Source organism: Physcomitrium patens, chromosome 1 (genome assembly GCF_059467195.1).
Source record: "Physcomitrium patens ecotype Gransden chromosome 1, ASM5946719v1, whole genome shotgun sequence".
Lineage (NCBI taxonomy): Eukaryota > Viridiplantae > Streptophyta > Bryopsida > Funariales > Funariaceae > Physcomitrium > Physcomitrium patens.
Genome location: NC_143410.1, coordinates 15,586,993 through 15,604,796, shown reverse-complemented (window position 1 = coordinate 15,604,796; position 17,804 = coordinate 15,586,993). Strand labels below are relative to the sequence as shown.

The following is a 17,804-nucleotide window of genomic DNA, read 5'->3' as shown; positions in this document are numbered from 1 at the left end:
GATCGATTCCGCTCGGAACCGGCCTCGGAATGGAGTTCAGTCAAATTCTGCATGTGCATGACCGTTGTGGAGGGTGCTTTGTTTCCTTCCCTGCCTTTGCTTGAGCCTTTGCTTCATGTTCGATGTCCTGCGCAGTTTGCTCTGTTGATCTCTGCGAGCTTTGTGACCGTTGCAGCCAATCGCCCCCCCAATTTCCGTTCACCATGCTTCATCTTCTCGCCTTCTTTGTCCCTTTTGGACACGAACCTTACTCCCTCCTTTCCTTCGGATCGTCGCTCGCGCGAACTAGTTCTACCCTTTCGTTAAAGATTTTGATGTCGGACCGGAATTGAAACTATTAGTCCAAGGATAGCCTTGAAATTCACACGTTTTTGTTACCGTTTGGTTGATTTCACAGAGTCCCCCTCGTGCAGCAGTTTATACGTACTTTGTTTGTTGAGCTCACATGCCCGTAGGTGAGTTTCGTCGACGGAGTGATCAGATCCGGAGGAGAAGCGTCCGGGAAATTTGGAAATTCTGGTTCGAAGAGTGCACGCGCGTGTTTCTTGGGAATTGCATTGTTGTGCTCTGCTGAAGTAGCAGTTGAGCCTCCGCGCTTTGTGTATGAGAGGGAGAAGCGCATGATCGAGAGGAGGGGCGTAGGAATTTAGTAGACATAAGAGGCCTCTATTGTCAGCCATGACTGTGGCCATTGAGAGAGGCGGAGGAGCTCAGCTTACGCGCGTTAGGGGTAGAGAGGAGAAGATCTTTGTCACGGTACGAGTGAGACCTCTCAGCGCGAAGGAGGCTGCCCGCGGTGACGTTTGTGACTGGGTGTGCACTACTGACAACACAATAGCATTCGAACATGCGCTCCCCGAGCGGTCACCATTCCCTGCCGCATACTCATTTGGTGAGTAATTCTGAATTATACGTTGGAAAATAACGTGAAGTTTCGTGTTTTGCAGTGTAGCGGGATTACTCAAGAATGACAGTAATTTCTCTAAATGAATGATGTTGCAACTTGGTTTTTTTTTTATGGATTCGCTTTCAACCTCTCTTGCATTGCATTCGAGTATTGTCTGCTTTTGCAGTGCAGGTTTCTGGTCGCTTCCACTATTCCATACCACACAAACTAGTCACAGAAATACTCTTTGCTGTTCGTCTGAGTGATCAAGCGTGGCGTAGATTGAAGTCAATTCGGTCTAATTTTCTACCAGACATTCTCCATGATGTCTTTCCTGATTTGAGCTCATAGAGATCACTCACTAGAGCTCGCAGCACAAGCTCATGACGGCTGCTGATTGATTGATTCGAGAATGCTAGCCCAGCGTCATAAGCTCAACGTTTGCCAATGATTAGATACATTTGAGGCGGATGCTCGTAAGCTCATCGACTGTCGTGCAATTGTCGATCTAGAATGCCCCTGAAGCACTACAGTGTCCATCAGGAGCAGAGAAGACCCTGTATTAGAGGAAGAGTCGTCATTGACCAGGTAGCTTTTGCTTGCAGATCGTGTCTTTGGACCTGGCAGTCGAACACAGAGGGTGTACGAAGAAGGCGCTAAAGATGTGGCTCTCTCAGTCCTCGCTGGACTCAACTGTAAGAGTTGCCTAGGCCATTGTCTCTGAACTTTCCTTACACTCACACCCCCTAACTTATCTCAATATACCTTAGCTCCTCTGTGATATTTTTATTGGGGATTTCTGACATGAGTTCATGCAGCTACGATCTTTGCATACGGCCAAACCAGCAGCGGCAAAACGTTCACAATGAGAGGAGTCACCGAGAGTGCGATTGCTGATATCTTTGAGTATATTCAACGAGTATGTGCTCGACCTCCACCTGATATAAGATTTTTTTTCCATCCATCGTTTATTTTAATTCTGTGCACTCTTCGAACGATACCTCGCCTTTGTTATACACTGGTTAGGTGTTGTAAATATACGCGTATCATTGAGTTGTTGATTATTTCATTACAGTTCAAGCTCGCTTATGTTTATAATCGGCCCTGTAATTGCAACGTTTGGCAGGCTGAAGGGTCCTTCAATTTGCTATTTAGTTCTCCTGGATACAATTAACGGATTTCCCTTTCACGAAAGGCACAGAGTGACAGATGGCCGCGAGGCATGAGGTTGCTCTAACTGTACTTAACTTTGCAGGACTCCGAGAGAGAGTTTGTTCTGAAGGTTTCAGGTCTTGAAATCTACAATGAGGTTGTGAAGGACCTATTAGCCTCTGACAATGCTCCTCTAAGGCTGCTTGATGACAAAGAAGTGAGTCTTGTCACTTTATTTGAATGATTTCGTGTCCTTTTCCCTGTGTTTTTAAGCTTCTGGATGTTGCGTTCAGTCCTATTTATGTGCAGCTAGATTTACTACCTCTGACTAGACGATTTCTTATTGCAGAAGGGTACTGTTGTGGACAAGTTGAAAGAAGAGGTTGTCCGTGACGTTAGTCACCTGCAGCAGGTGCTCAAGATTTGCGAAGGTACAGGAACCGTATTAACACTAAATTCCCCACCTCCCTCAACTCTTCCCGGTTTTCTCGCAACTGTTGCATCTTTGATCACAGATCTTGATGAAGCTACTAGGAGAACTTAAGCATGGACCTAGTAGGAGCAACTTAAGCAATCTAGATCATAGTCCCTTATACATGGGTATTGTAATCACTGTTCCCCATCGGTGTCTGATCCCTGCAGCCCAGAGGCAAGTTGGAGAGACAAGCCTTAATGACGTGTCCTCTAGATCGCATCAAATCATTCGATTGGTGAGTTTCAATCATTTCGTGGAAACTCATCAAATTTCGCTTTAACTTGTCGTGCCTGGCCTAGCACGTCGGTCTTGTACATTTGAGATGTATGCCCTTCGTGATGGTATCTTATCGGGCTTGGTTACTATCATGTTCACCGTTCGACATGAATGGATTACTTTCCTGTGCAGACAGTAGAGAGTCACCCATATGGAGTTGCTCGAGGGAGTCCAGCAACTTCATTACTCGCAAGCCTGGTAATTGCTATGTTCACTACTCTCTTCTGATCTTCAGTACTAGAGCATGCTATTTCTGGGATAAGAATAGATCATCGTGATGGAAACAGACTTTCTCCATATCTTGTACCCCCTGCAGACTCTAATATAAAGCTCTCCTCTCTCTTCATTGTGACACAGAATTTTGTGGATCTGGCTGGAAGCGAGAGGGCATCACAAACTAATGCTGATGGAGCCAGGCTGAAGGAAGGAGCTCACATTAACCGCAGCTTATTAACTCTAAGCACTTGCATTCGTAAGCTAAGGTACACGCATCCTTCAACCAACTCATTCAGCATCCCAATCTTGCTTACTCGAGAGGATTGCTCCTGCATCCTCTACTATCATAGGGAGCTCAACCTTGTATCTGTATGTATGATTATCAGCGGAGGGAGCAAGACCAAAGGGGGACATATACCCTACAGAGATTCTAAGCTAACGAGGATTCTTCAGCACTCGTTGGGGGGGAATGCGAGGACTGCTATTATCTGCACTATGAGCCCCGCTCACAGTCATGTAGAGCAATCACGTAACACCCTTGCATTTGCAACGAGGGCGAAGGAAGTAACAAACACCACACAAATCAACATGGTAAGATTCCTCTGCATGCGTAGTATCTTTCCTATTCTGCCACTTTCATCAATCTTAAATGTGGATACTAAGTTTGATCCGCGTAATCACTTGGTATCCTGCTCCATTCCTCATTATAGCTTCCGAATACGTGCACCATGAATCACATGTACCTGACATTGAGAACCCATCCTCTGTCAGGTTGTGTCCGACAAGGTACTGGTTAAGCAGCTACAGAAAGAGGTGGCAAGGCTTGAGGCTGAGCTGAAAGTGCCTGACGTAGTCACAGCTGACATTTCATCATCTGAAGCACTTCTTCAAGCTAAAGATCTCCAAATTCGCAAGGTATACATGTGTCCTAGTATTTAATAAATCTTGTTAAATTTAAAAATACTTGGCTATGTCCGTTGGAAATCTGTGCTGAGCCTGCAAATGCCACAGATGGAAGAGGAGCTTAGGGAATTGCAACTCCAGCGTGATGCTGCTCAGTCTCGACTTGACGAGGTCAGTAGGAAGCTGGAAGCGGAAGAGCTGGCCAAGAAACAAGCGGAAGAGGCAGCCAAGAAGTTCGCAGAAGAGGCAGCCAAGAGAACTGTAAGCTTTGATGTCCCCTGTCACAGAACTTCTTAATCTCGATTCAGAGTGGGACAGCTGGACGTAATGTAATCGATTACGATTTCGTCCTTCTATCCTTCACATTAAACACTGACCTATTGACTAACCCCATTCTCGTGGTGTGCACAATAACAGCCATCCACTCCTGGACCTCAACCTAATCTCCGCACTCCTCTTTCCATATGTACGAATCGGAGAAGGTGGTCTGATTCGGGTGATTATCTTATCCGAAAACTGGAAGTAGAAAACCAGCAAACTCGGTCTCCTCCGAGCACTATCCGGCCCAAACGACCAAACATGTCTGTCAGGCAATCTACTGCCGCTTCGGTTTTGCTCGTACAAGAGATTCGCAAGCTTGAAAACCTGCAGGATGAATTGGGAGAGGATGCCAATCGAGCTCTTGAGGCTCTTCAGAAGGAAGTGGAGTGTCTAAGGTTAGCCCAGGCTGGCATGAACCATGACGCCACCTCTACAGTTAAGAAACTTCAGGACGAGATTCAAACTATGCACAACCTTCGTGCCACAGCCTCGAGATTTAAAAGCTTTGAGAACAAGGAAGATGTAGCCAGTCTCCGCCAGTCCATTAGCTTGAACCCTGCAACACTGCGGCAAGAGCTCTCTAGACTGGGAGAAAAAGATAAAGCAGACGCTAATGCTGCCATAGCAACCCTTGAGAAGCAACTGGAGAGTGTTCAGAGGTCTTTAGATAAATTGATCCTTGCCAATGAATCCGAGTCACCTAAGGTAATTTTCGTTCTTCAACCTCGACATTCTAAATAATCTTATTGATAGATAGCGAACCAGACAACCAGTCCATTGTTCACGGTTGAAGGAGTATCTGGCATTCCCTTGTTTAACATATTGATTTTTCCTTAGTTTTATGAACTTAGCATCGCAGCTTAATGGTCAAAATTTTGTTTATGTGTTTGGAGTGTCGATTGCTGATGCAACCTAAGCAGTCACAAGTAGCAGTAGAGACCGTTTCTACTTCTGAACCTGTCTTTGACCTATTCAATGTGTTGTGTTCAGGAACCAGGAGATCCACCCGGGACCCCTTCTCGCAAGACTGATGTGCCTTTGACCCCATCTGCCGGCATTGCAAGGCAGCGCCTTACCCCTGACACTACTTGCTCCCCAGCTGCCCGGAGGAGCCTAAGATACAGTAATGCTGAAAACAACGAAAATGCCCCCCCGCGAACGCCGCGTGAGAATATTCCTCAGCGTGGAGATCATGGAACCCCTCGAGGAAATGGACATCACAAGCAAGTAGCTTCTCCCGCGTCGTCTGAACTAAACACTAGCCAGTCCAAAGGAAGCCCTGGCGGTGCACAAAAGAGGTCCAATTCGGTGGACATCATTAAAATGAATAATTTATTTAAGACTGCTGCCGAGGACAACATAAAAAGCATCCGTTCCTATGTCACGGAATTGAAGGAACGTGTAGCGAAACTTCAGTATCAGAAACAACTTCTTGTTTGCCAGGTACACGATGCGTTCCAGTATGATTGTTCCTTCTGACTCCTGATAACTCATTAAGGAATGTTCGTTCGGTCCGGTTCCCACAATGATAGTCTGATTAAGCTCTGAAATTTCGTGCAAATGTTTTACTCGTGATTGTTCGTTGAGAACAGGTTCTTGAACTGGAAGCCAGTGGGACCCACGAGGAGGAAGAAGAGGAAGATGATCTCAACGATGGTGAACTAGGCCTGGAGGCTGTAAAATCACCTGGCAGTTGGACATTGCAATTTGAGCAGCTACGAGCACACATCGTAGAGTTATGGGATATTTGCAATGTTTCCATCATTCATAGAACTCAATTCTTCCTTCTATTTAAGGGAGACGCTTGTGACGCCATTTACATGGAAGTGGAGTTGCGCCGCTTGACCTGGCTGCTAGAGAATTACAACGCCGAATCTCAATCCAACGAATGCAATGATAACACTATGGAAGAGCAACTAATACCTGGCAGCCCCAACTTCTCCAACAGGTTAATTTTCCGCACTTCAAAAAAATTCTTACATATACTTGTTTCCCACACAGGTCTTAGACATTAAAACATCTGCCTCCATGAAACGTTATTTGTAGAGCTGATCTACAACAGACTATCTCGAGCTTGAACAATGTACTTTTAGGAAAAAAATCCCCTCAGTTTTACATAGACATATGCTAATTGAAACAATTTGTATTGTGCAGTGTCAAATCTCTGAAGAAAGAGAGGGAACTTCTAGCGAAGCAAATGGCGCGAAGAATGACGACTGAAGAAAGGGAAGACCTGTACAAGAGATGGGGCGTTCCTCTTGACGGGAAGCAAAGGAGGCTCCAGCTCATCTACAAGCTGTGGATGGACCCCCATAATCTCGGCCATGTGCAAGCCAGTGCGGAAGTAGTAGCGAGGATTGTGGGTGTTGTCAACCCGGGATCTGCCCCCAAAGAGATGTTTGCGCTCAACTTCGCTCCTCCAAACCATGTTGAGAGACCAAGCATGTTCGGATGGAATGGTCTGTCAGCTCTGCTTAACTTTTAGCACCTGGCGAAACCTTGAGCTCTTCTTTACACTGCTTCAGGTATACTTTAGTGTTTTGAGTCATGTATGAGGTACGACTGATTTTCGTGCTGAAGATTACGGATACCTCTGTTCTTTAAGACGAAGAGGAATTGTAAAGAGGTCCCACTGGCCCATGTATCATGTATACTAAAGAATTTAACTGTCATGATAATTAATTGCAGTTCTAGCTGAAACTGACCTTTACCTCACTCCTCTCGAGCTTGTGTACAGCGGTACCCTCTCTCATGTGTTAATGGAAGCAGTCAGGGCAGAGAGTAAGAGGTTCCTTACTGACTTCATAATCGCATTGTACGTAAAAAGATATCTCAGTAAACGAATATCTGCTCCTCGGAGGAAGCCGAGATATCTGAATTCTGTTAGTATTTCAAACTCTGTCTTCTGCTATTCCAGGTTGTTCATCTGAAGCATAGGCATATCTATTATTCAATCCCGCCTTATTCATTCACCGTTGACCATTCTCCACTCATTTTAGCACTTCCACTGGCTTCTTTCTGCCATATTAAACGAGACGTCTCCATCTCCTCGGACTCATTCTCTCTTTCGCAGCGATCGTACTTGGAATGTTGACGAGATCTGAGTAGCCTGTTAGAAGAATGAGGCTCTCCCAACGTCGGCAGAGTCAAAAAATAATTCTGAAAAACTCCATGTCGGTGTGTACTACGCCCGAGATAGAGATTGTACACTACTAGTTCCACTTTTTACAGTTGCCAATTACCACATCGATTCAATCCCGATATCACATTCGTCGTGTGATATTGACCAAGACCAAACTCAATATCATCGAAATCTCCAAACCATATCCACGAGCGTTGACTATCTCTGAAAACATTTCCTCAAATCAGCTGTCAACAAGTAAAAATCTACCTCCGAGTATCTGAAACGATGAAAACTCATACGTATAGTCAGAGTAATATTGTAGACAGATGTTGCCAAAAGCACTCGAGTGTTACGTTCCATTAACAACAAAATTGTTTTATACACTGGAGTTAAACTAGCCGTATTATGCGGCGTTCAGGATTTTCCTAATACAAAGTTAAAGAATAAGTGACTTCAAGGTTGATGTGGAACAAGAGATGATGATTCATTAGCTTGTGACGTGGAGGTAGTGGATGGCATGCAAAGAGACTGCATTGAGCATGCAGTTGTGGAGGTAGTGCAAAGTGACTTGATCAATCGACAAGGGATGCAGGTTGGATATCACCCCTCTGCTTGGATCCATAATTTGTTTTTTGAATGGCACGTTTTTATTTCCCTCCAGCTGATGCCATTGAGCAGCTCAATACATAGTGGATGATCTCCCACTGGTGAGTCATTCAAATATATAGTGGATGATCTCCCACTGGTGAGACATTCACATTTGGTTTGTTTCTCTGCTTTTTTGGTTCACCTTTGTCTTGTGCAAGCAATTGATATTTTGTTGACTTGCTTTATTAAATTCCAAGTTGTACTTGTGGTCTGGATTGTAGTATTGATTCTTCAACAAGTTTCTATGTCAATCTTCAGTCTACTACTTTCTTGGTTACTAATGTTTGTATCATGGTCAAGCAATGAGGGAGTCATTGATTGTTTTTTGATTGTTAATATTCCTTTCTTGGGAATGCATTTGACTTAATTATCAAGAGCTGAAATTTTGTCAAAAGATAGTGCTCAAAGGTTATATGTTGAATGTTGTAGTTATAATATAGGAATTTTTACATCTTTGCAAGAATTCAAGGGTATTGGAGAATAGATTTCAAGAAATTCAAAACTTGTAAAGATGCAAAGAAGTACATTTGACTTAAAAGCTAAGTTGAATTAGTTAGGATTAAGCCTTCTTTTGTATAACTATATTGGTATTGCTTATAGTCTAATAGATTTTTTGTTTTCAATACATTCAATTGGTTCTAAAGCCTTTGTAAGGATATCAACTTGTTGCAAGTATGTAAAAGTATATTTTATTTTGATTGTTCTATCTTAATGTAATGATGATTTAGCTCTATATGCTTTGTTCTTTGGTGCATGATTAGATTTCTAACCAGTCTCATGCTGCTTACATTGTCACATAACAATGGTGTGGGATTCTTATCATCTATGTAGAATTTTTTGGGCAACCTCTAAAAATACATGATATTGTGAGCAACTTTTGATAGAATACAATATTTTGTTTCTATTGATAAAAGTGTAATCAACCATTGAAGCTTGCTTGACTATATTACAAGTGTTGATCCCATTTTGTATAGTATGTTTGATATTAATTTGTAGGAATCAATATCTCTAGTACAATTTGTATTAGCAAATGTAAGGAATTCTCTTTGTTGTTAGAGGGATAAAATATTCTATAATCTATGGTATCTTTGAGGTATTGTAGTATTTTTTTATTCCAATTAGATGAGTGAGTTATAAATTATGTACCTTAATACCATTCTTGTTGCAAACTAAATGTCCCAATGACTAATAGTAGCATAGAGTAATCCTCCTACAAAACTTTGCTATAGCTTATTGTTAATTATGATTTTTTTTTTTTTTTTTTTTTAATTTTGATTTTACATCCATTGGTACTAATAAGGGTTTGCAATGTGTTAGTTCAAACTTTTCTAGTAGTATTTAAATGTAGCATCATTGGTGAAAGTAAATTCTTTTAAGAATATGCTTCAATTCAACTCCTAAGTAAAGTTTTGTATCTCTTAAGTTTGTCATTTCAAAGGTGTTCTTTAATATCTTTGTAAATACTTAAATATGAATTATATCATTCCATATAACAATGATATTGTCCACATAGAATAATACTATTATATAGTTTCTACTTTGAATCTTTATTATTTTTTTAGAAGTTTTGGTCTTGTCAATAGTTGTAAATTGAACTATATCAAGCTCTAGGAGCCTGACGTGATCTATACATGGCTTATTCAAGCTTGTAAACTTTTTCTTCAATCTTTTTTTTTTTTTTTTTTTTTAAATCTAAGAAGTAATATAATTTATACTTCTTTCTTAAGTTTTCCATTAGTGATTCACTTATTAATTTGTGTATCAAATATATCTTAGGTTGATAAGTCAATCTTTTATATATGGTTAAAATCTATTAAGATCTCATCAAATATTATGTCTATGCTAATATAGGTCTTGTAGAGTATAGAGTCAAATATTCTATAGGCTTTTGTTTAATTATCATATCCTTTAAGTATATATTTCATTATTTTTTTTTTTAATTTAATTCTATTTTTTTAGGATGTGAAGGTAGGCAATTGATCCAAAGACTTTTAGGTGATTTAAATGCGGTTTGATTTTGCTATAGAGTTGCTTTGGAGTTATACTTTGATTTGCTATAATAAAACTAATATTCACTAGGTAATTAGCATAGTAGATAGCTTCAGTCCATTGGTAGGTTGGAAATTGGCATGCAATCAATATTGAGCATACCCTTTTGACTATCATTTATTTTATTTTATTTTTTAACTCCATTCTACTACAAAGTATATCCTTTGGTAAATTATTTCTCTATTCCATGTAGTATTAAGAATGCATTAAATTCTTCTAATAAATATTCTCCCTCTCTATTTGTTCTTAGGCATGATATTTTCTTTCTTATTTCTTTTTTTAATTAAGTTTTGAATTTTTTAAATTTTCTAAATATTTTATTCTTGCTTTGCAAGAAATATATCCAATTCTTTTGGAAGTGATCATATGTGAATACTACAAAATAATTGGTGCATCCCAAAGATAGTATTCTCATAGATCCTATTAGGTCAAAATGTATAAATTAGAATACCATTTTAGGATAGTGAGGTCAATTCTTTAAGAATCTTCCTTAACGTTGTTGTTTTGCAAGATAGTCCTTGCATGTCTCTTGAAGTGTATGGAAAAATAGCAATCCTTGTACTCAACAAGCTCTTATCAAGTGTTGTAGTACAACGTAATATAAGTGTCCAAACCTTTTATGACATAGTCTAACATTGTCTTCTTTCTTTACTAAGTTTACTTCAATGGTGTTTGGTTTTGGAGTTTTATTATAAAATTGATAGAGTCCATTTTGGTTGTTTTTTATTCCACTAGGTGTCAGAATTTTTATTTTGTTCTAATATCAAACAATGTTTGTGGTCTACTAATGTTCTTATTGAAATTAAATTGTGATCCAAAGCTAAAATGTACAAAACATTGTATAGATTTATTGCAACAAATGCTAAATTTATATTGGCAAAAGAAAAAGCTTCAACCCTATTAGATTTTCCATTTACAGTTCTTATTGCTCTACTTGGGGTTTGTACATCTAATAGCTAAAGACTTGAGATTTCTCCAATAAAATGATTATTGGCTCTTGAATCAATATATTAGTTCCTGTTTTGATAGCCAACAAGATTAGTTTTGCTTGTGTTATTCCTAAAACTTCTATAAGTACTCTCTTTTGTATAATTTATATTGGAATTATTGTATTGAATTTGCAAGCAATTTTGAGCTATACAATTAGGTCTTCCGCATGCATAGCATTAAAACAATCTTGCACTTTCATATTGTCCAAATCGAGATGTAGAAGGTTGTAGTCATGCTCCAAGAAAACCCCATAAGCCTCCAAGCTTGTTTTGAAGCTATTAATTGTTCATATGAAGTTATAGTCTTCCAAAGTATTATGGTATTCCTTAAGATAAGTTTCTTCCTTTTTGACCTCCTCTTCCTTACATAAAGTGATTGTATCCACGTCCTCTAAGATGTGTTCATTGAAATTATAATGTTAAAGCTTCTTCTTGTCCCAACTTTTGTTTCCTTACTACCATGCAATGAGTTTCAATGAAGAATTTATCTATAACATCTTCAAATGTTGGTTGTGTCATGAAGGTGATGCTTTAAATCACTATTTCATAGCTTTGTGGTAGTCCATTGAGGACTATATTTATGAGTGTCTTGTCTATGATGTCTTTACTAAATGCCTTCAGCTAGTTCTTCATGTCTATTACCTCTATCAGATAAGTGTTGATATCACTTCCTTCTTTCATTATCATCTTGTTGAATTTGTCGATCAATAACATAATTTATTGTGAACATTAACAAGAAATATTCTCCTAAACATGTCCCATGAATTTGTGGGATCATTATGTTGCAACATTGTGCCTATCAAGCTAGCTGCAACTGTCATGGTAAGGCCTATTTGGGCTCTTTACTAACTGTGTTTCAATATAAGACTTCCTTAATATAGTGGCACAAAACAATGAAACTAACTTCTTTGTTTCTACAATGCTCCACAAATTCTCTCTTTAGGATTGCAAACATTTTCAACTCCCAAACAAAGTAGTTTTGAACTCCAACTAGTTTGTTTGACTCTACCAACTTGTGGATCTCTCTTCTACCATCTCTCCTATTACTTTCTATCTTCTCCTTCCTAACTTGGGATGAGAAATACATTGAAGGAGCAGCACTCACTGGACAGAAAAGACTATCCTAATATTGCTCTAATACCATGTTGCAAATAGCACTCAAATGTTACTTTCCATTAACAACAAAATTGTTTTATACAGTTGTGTTAACCAAGTCGCATTACAGAGGGTCTAACCCTAAGTAAAAGGAGAAGTGACTACACGGCTGATGTGGAACAAGCGATGATGATTCATGAGCGCTTGTGAGGTGGAGGTTGAAAGGTGACTCAGGTGACTCAGCGGTCGTCCTGGATGGAAAGCGAAGAGTCTGTATAGAGCATGCAGTCGTGGAGGTAGTGGTAAGTGATGTGGTGAATCGACGAGGGATGCAGGTTGGGCATAGCCAACAGCAGATTCTGGAGCACTCTAATGCCGAAGCGCCACTATATATTGACCTTTCGCTGCTCTTCCTTCCGAGGTAAAACTCTGCCCGTTCAATGTACTCATCTTTCCTCTCGGCATTGCATCACTTTCTCATTAAAACTTCCTCTTCAAATTGCCCCTCCAGACTATCTAACCGACTAGGTCTCAGTATTAGGACTTTTTGTTGAGAACAACCAGGATTGCATTCACCAGAATATCTTCACTTCCCTCTGCTGAAACTCCCAAATTCCAATCTCGTCAACTTCGGTAATTCCAATCTCTACCAATCCCTTCAGCCGATCCAAGGGAACCCACCTACGTGACCACTCAGTTAGAACTGCATCTCCCCACAAGCAGGGACAGAACGGCATTCAGATACGAAACGTCAATTGCGTGAGCTCGCCAGTCAACCTACTCACAAATTTCGACTAAATTATGAATTGAATCCGAAAATGCGCGGAGATGAACAGAAACTTTTGGGGGTTCGCATACCCCTCTGCAACGAAACTCTACTTTCGTAGCCTTTCGAAGGAAACCAAAGAAATTCTGGCATTGATCATTCTTGTGATTCATAACGCAACTGTTTTGCTTTTCTCGTAGATTATGGAAACTCACCCCTGTGCGTAGGTCTGTACCGATAAGACGGGAGGTTTTCCAAGTTGATATACTAAGAAATACCTGAATATTTATAGACAGACTCGATAAAAGAATGTTAGCTTCCTCCGCAACAGGTGGTGTCCAAGTTTACGAAATTTTATCATACATTACACGAAAAAAATATACAGCAGCTAACTATCTTGAGCAAAGACACGGAGAAAAAACTTTCCTGCTTCGTCAATGGAACGCAGCCTAGCTGCTGCCTGTTTTGTCTCTACCTACATCTGGATACTGTACAAAAAGTCAAGGATCTCATGCATGAAAGCGTACAGTATGCAAACGTGCAGTAGCTACATCCGCATCTGCGTCGCCATTCGGACATAGAAGGACTTTTTTCCTGTGACCACATGAGCAAACAAAGAGATAGTTCTCAACAGATCGCCTCAAGGGCCAAACTCTTCGGCGACAACTTCATTGAAAAATCCCTCTACACTCTAGATAGGAAAGGAAAGTGCTCTCCAGTTACAGCACCATGTTTCTCCATAACTGAAAGTAAGCTGGGTTGATAGGATGCATTTCTTCGAAATGGCTCTTCCTGAAGGCAGTCTGCTTCAATCCTGCGAAGGATAAGAGTTGCAAAATAGATATCAACATCACAAAGAACACCATCATATGTCTTGGAAAACTTGCTTCCCAGTCTTCTACGCAGTGGACCATTTGAAATAGCCTGAAGGTAGTATCGAAAGCTTGACTACTCATCAAAACCCAACATAAGCCAGACGTGAAGCGGAAAAGTCAGACGTGCTTAGAGAGATAAATTTACTGGAAAAGTTGCTGCAGCCGCTGATTCTTACCTCGGCCTTAGCAGACATCCGCTTCAGGAATTCGTAAGTTACGATCATGGTTGTAGCGGAAATGGACATGCTACACCAACGAGGACCGATGCCTCGATAAAATGCCTTCCATCCTCCTTCGGCGATAAGAGTTTTCAGAGTCCATCTAACACTAGGACGCCTGCCACACTCACCCTTCAGAACCTGAAGCCGGGTTTTGATTGTATCCAATGGGGTCGTTAATACTGCCGACACACCACTCGCCAACGACGCACTGAGACCTTGGACACCAATGATCGTAAGTGAGCTAGGCTCATAACCTTCCTCCTGGTTTCTCTGATTACAGATCGACATCCACAGTGACCTTTGAGTAACACAATAAGACGCCCACCACAGAGCATTCGATGGAGCACAGGTTGCTACAGAAAGAGAGAACCCACGATACAACCCTTGCACCCCCTCCTGCTTCAGAATGGTCCGAAATGCATCAATCCCACCTCTGTAATCAGTTGAAAGACCCCCACGACCTCCCTGCACCATAAGTCTCTGAGTGACAACATCAATAGGAGTCCACACAAACTGGGCAGCGAATGAGGCCGTCAATCCAGCGGCAGCGTTGGCCACCGCCGCAGCAGCCGGATCAGACATTCCTCCAAAGATTTTGGCAAGAGTAGTGACGTGACACTTTGTAAACTCCAATGTAGTCATGTAAATTGAACGGGCGGGGATAGTTCCGATGAGGGAAGTGGTAAAACCTTTGTAGAGACCCGGAAGACCGTGAGTTTTCAGGAGGCTCAAACCCAGAGATGTACACGACTGGTTCACAGCCATGACCTGCTGTCGAGTTTTGAGAACCACAGCTGGATATTGGGTCGCTGAAACGCCAGAAAAAAGCGCAGCTCCAAGCACAAGAAATTTGGACTTATCGAGCATGTTCCAATCCACATCCGCAGGAAGCCGAACATTGTCGGCATGTTGATGAGATTGCTGATTAAGAGACATACCCGGTTAAAGAACCTGGTTTACTGAATCGAAACCTGGATGTTTCAATTCTAGTCTACAAATATACCGACCTCAACAATCTGCTTTCAGCGAGGACTAAGTTCCACCTTTTCTTTTTCTTTTCTTTTCTTTTTTCTCAGTGATACTTCCTTGGAGCAGCCTTGTTTGATTCACGCCTCATATAAATTCCAGTTGCCAGCTCCTAAATCACTTCATTCTACGCCATTCATCAAAACCAAGGGCTGCTTCGCATTACTTACAAGAAACATTAAGTTAAATGAAATTAACTTAATTTGCTAATACTTCGGTTACAAGCGGTCCATTCAGCTCTCCCGCTGACAAGCGGTACAGATGTTAGTTTCGCAGGAGGTTACCAACACCGAGTCAGTGATGCCGCCGAGCAGGTCCAGGTTTAAAGACTTCACTTTAATTTGGATCTCAACGGATCGGAATGGGGTAGAGCAGCATAACATTCGACAAGGGAATCTTTTTAATAAGATTAAGTAAACAGAATCCCCAACCGCACAGGGGCTCTGCCTTCCGTATACCCAAAGAGCTTCACAGGCACGCCGGAAACGATGTGCATATGCTCAAGTAATGTCATCCTCGTATCCTCTTCTTAATGCCGCCCTCGCTGACTGTTTTAGACCTGTCACGAACCAACTCAGGCCAATTAGCAGCTGGCTATGGTGGTTCCGAAAAATTTGAGGATGTGATTCAAAAAAAAAAAAAAAAAACAACCAAAACAAAATAGATAAATAAATTTCCAGATTTCGTGACAACCAAATATAACTTGTGCACTTCACAGATTCCGTGAATGACGATATCAACAAAAGATAAACGAAGATATATGCATAACTAAACGCGAGGAAAATGTCATTTTTCTACATAGACACTCCAAAACTCCTAAACCGGATGTTCGGAAGCGACATGTGTCGCACACTCATCAACTGGAGCCTTGAGAAACTATCCCACGAAACTCTGAACTAACTTCGAAATCCCAGACAATTAACTACGAAGTCCTCCCACCGGTCACCTTCGAAAGTGATGGGTTACGACTAATCAAACCAATGCAATACTACTCCGCTCTTCTACACCGAATGTAGAATGTGTCCTTAAGCATTCTCAGATATCACTTCTATTGGAAAAGAAAAGAAAAACCCTCCCAGCATGATCTGCCCAAAATCAGAACTGTTGACAATATCTCTCCCTGATGAAGGTTTCCTTGGAACAAACGTACTACTCTGAAATGCTCCTACATTATACATACATTCAGAAAATGGCATGCATATCCCTCTTAGTTTGTACTTCGTGGGAAGATGTATCCACGTACATAACACAAAATGGATGCGTCTCGGAGGGATCAAGCTGACATTAGGAACTCTCAGCAATGTTCCAAATCCTCCCTCGTACAAAATTCGACAACTTATTCACAATATATTGCACAAACTTATCAAATTCAAAAACAAATCGATGCTGCATTGAGATCAATATCAGGGTACGATAATATTTTTGACCATTTTTCAAAGCAAGGTTTTAAAGAATGTCAAGAAGTTAAGACATTGCTACTAGGATAGGTCAGAAGCTTGAACAAATTTGAACTGTAGAAACGTAAGCACAATTACCCTTGGGCGATTGTTGCGATTAGGTACCAGGACAAATGTGGCCCAAGTTAAGTTTCTCAATACCCATGTAAAAATGAGTAAAAGAAAATGAGGAGACGCAATGTTATTGGTAAGTGTAAGCGTGCGCGTAAGAAGAAGAAAAAGGACGAGCAGAAACATAGTCTGCAGGGCATAGAGGAGAATTCTGCAAAGAAGGCTCGATTGAGACCCCAAAGGCAAGAAAGAAATATGGAACACTGATCCGCGCTATAAAACACGAAGTTGACAAGTCCAGATAAGCCGATTACGTTCAACAAATCCTATTCTCGCATGATCTATACACACGACACGAGGACCCAACCCGTGATTTACAAATCAGCGCATCGTGTCTGATTCGCAGCACATCCAACTCACAGAAGAAACAAAGAAAGAAACCTTTCTCTGTCTTGCAAAACATCGCTTAATTCATAAACAAGCCAGCAGAGCCACACCAGAGCAGAAACCAGATCCACTCCGCGAAAATTAACAAATGCTTCCAGAATTGACAAATAATAGAGACCTTCCACAAAGATCCCGTAACAACGCACACCCTGTGGCGACAGCACTCCAGTCCTCCATTAACCCTGACACCCCAAGAAACCTCTCGCGCAGAAAAAGCGACCAACAACCACAACGCAACACTCGGCCCCACACCACATAACACCATGGCCACCTCTTGACTGTAGAAAAAAGAAAAGCTACACACAATGGGCAGTTTGAGCGCAAAGGAACCGACCGGTAAGAGGGGGAATTAAACAAGAGCGGAATGACTCACAGACCCACAAGGCGAATGTACTCACAGCAAACGCAGCAGAGACAATGCGACTCAATGGCGCACCCGAAGAGCGCTTCCGAAGAGCTGGAGATCGAAAGAGAAGCAAGGGAAAGTTGGGTGATGGCAGCGGGGGGATGGATATTATGAGTAGCTTGCGATCTGAGGAGGAAGAAGAAGAGTGGGGAGGTGTCGAGAGTGGGACCGTGCGCGAGCTGGTGGCGACGACACTTGTATCTAGGATGCTTGCCGGGGCGGCGAGGGGCCACTCTCCATCGCCGGTTGCCGACACCGCGCGCACCGGCTCGTTCCCTACGTAACCCTAACTCTGTTTCCTCTTGTTCGCTTTTAATTCCACACAAGTTCCTCATCGTTCCCTGATGGATTTTCAATGTTTCCTACATCCCGAACAAGGAATGAAAATGGTCGAGAAGACGGAGACAAGAAGGAGACAAGA

At 41.5% G+C, this 17,804-nt stretch overlaps 2 protein-coding genes across 3 annotated transcripts; one reads left to right on the top strand and one right to left on the bottom strand.

The window, feature by feature from the left end:
• Window positions 1-461: 461 nt before the first annotated feature.
• Window positions 462-6,944, top strand: LOC112291485 (kinesin-like protein NACK1). The gene is made up of 15 exons (XM_024539000.3): window positions 462-892; window positions 1,492-1,581; window positions 1,705-1,805; window positions 2,142-2,255; window positions 2,388-2,469; window positions 2,681-2,748; window positions 2,922-2,987; window positions 3,147-3,271; window positions 3,392-3,596; window positions 3,777-3,920; window positions 4,017-4,169; window positions 4,326-4,934; window positions 5,220-5,672; window positions 5,822-6,177; window positions 6,384-6,944. The coding sequence occupies exons 1-15, from the start codon at window positions 679-681 to the stop codon at window positions 6,712-6,714; spliced, it is 3,111 nt and encodes a 1,036-aa protein (XP_024394768.1). The 5' UTR covers window positions 462-678; the 3' UTR covers window positions 6,715-6,944.
• A 6,299-nt stretch (window positions 6,945-13,243) lies between these two features.
• Window positions 13,244-17,513, bottom strand: LOC112280309 (uncharacterized). 2 transcript variants are annotated; one of them, XM_024515658.3, is made up of 3 exons: window positions 17,376-17,513; window positions 13,952-15,581; window positions 13,244-13,714 (listed from the first exon to the last, which is right to left on the bottom strand). In XM_024515658.3, exons 2-3 carry the CDS (start codon window positions 14,930-14,932, stop codon window positions 13,709-13,711), a joined length of 987 nt encoding a protein of 328 aa, XP_024371426.1. In that variant the 5' UTR covers window positions 14,933-15,581; window positions 17,376-17,513; the 3' UTR covers window positions 13,244-13,708. The 2 variants fall into 2 exon arrangements, with proteins under 2 accessions (XP_024371426.1, XP_073390472.1); XM_073534371.1 differs by having other exon boundaries at window positions 17,351-17,489.
• Between the last annotated feature and the right edge of the window lie 291 nt (window positions 17,514-17,804).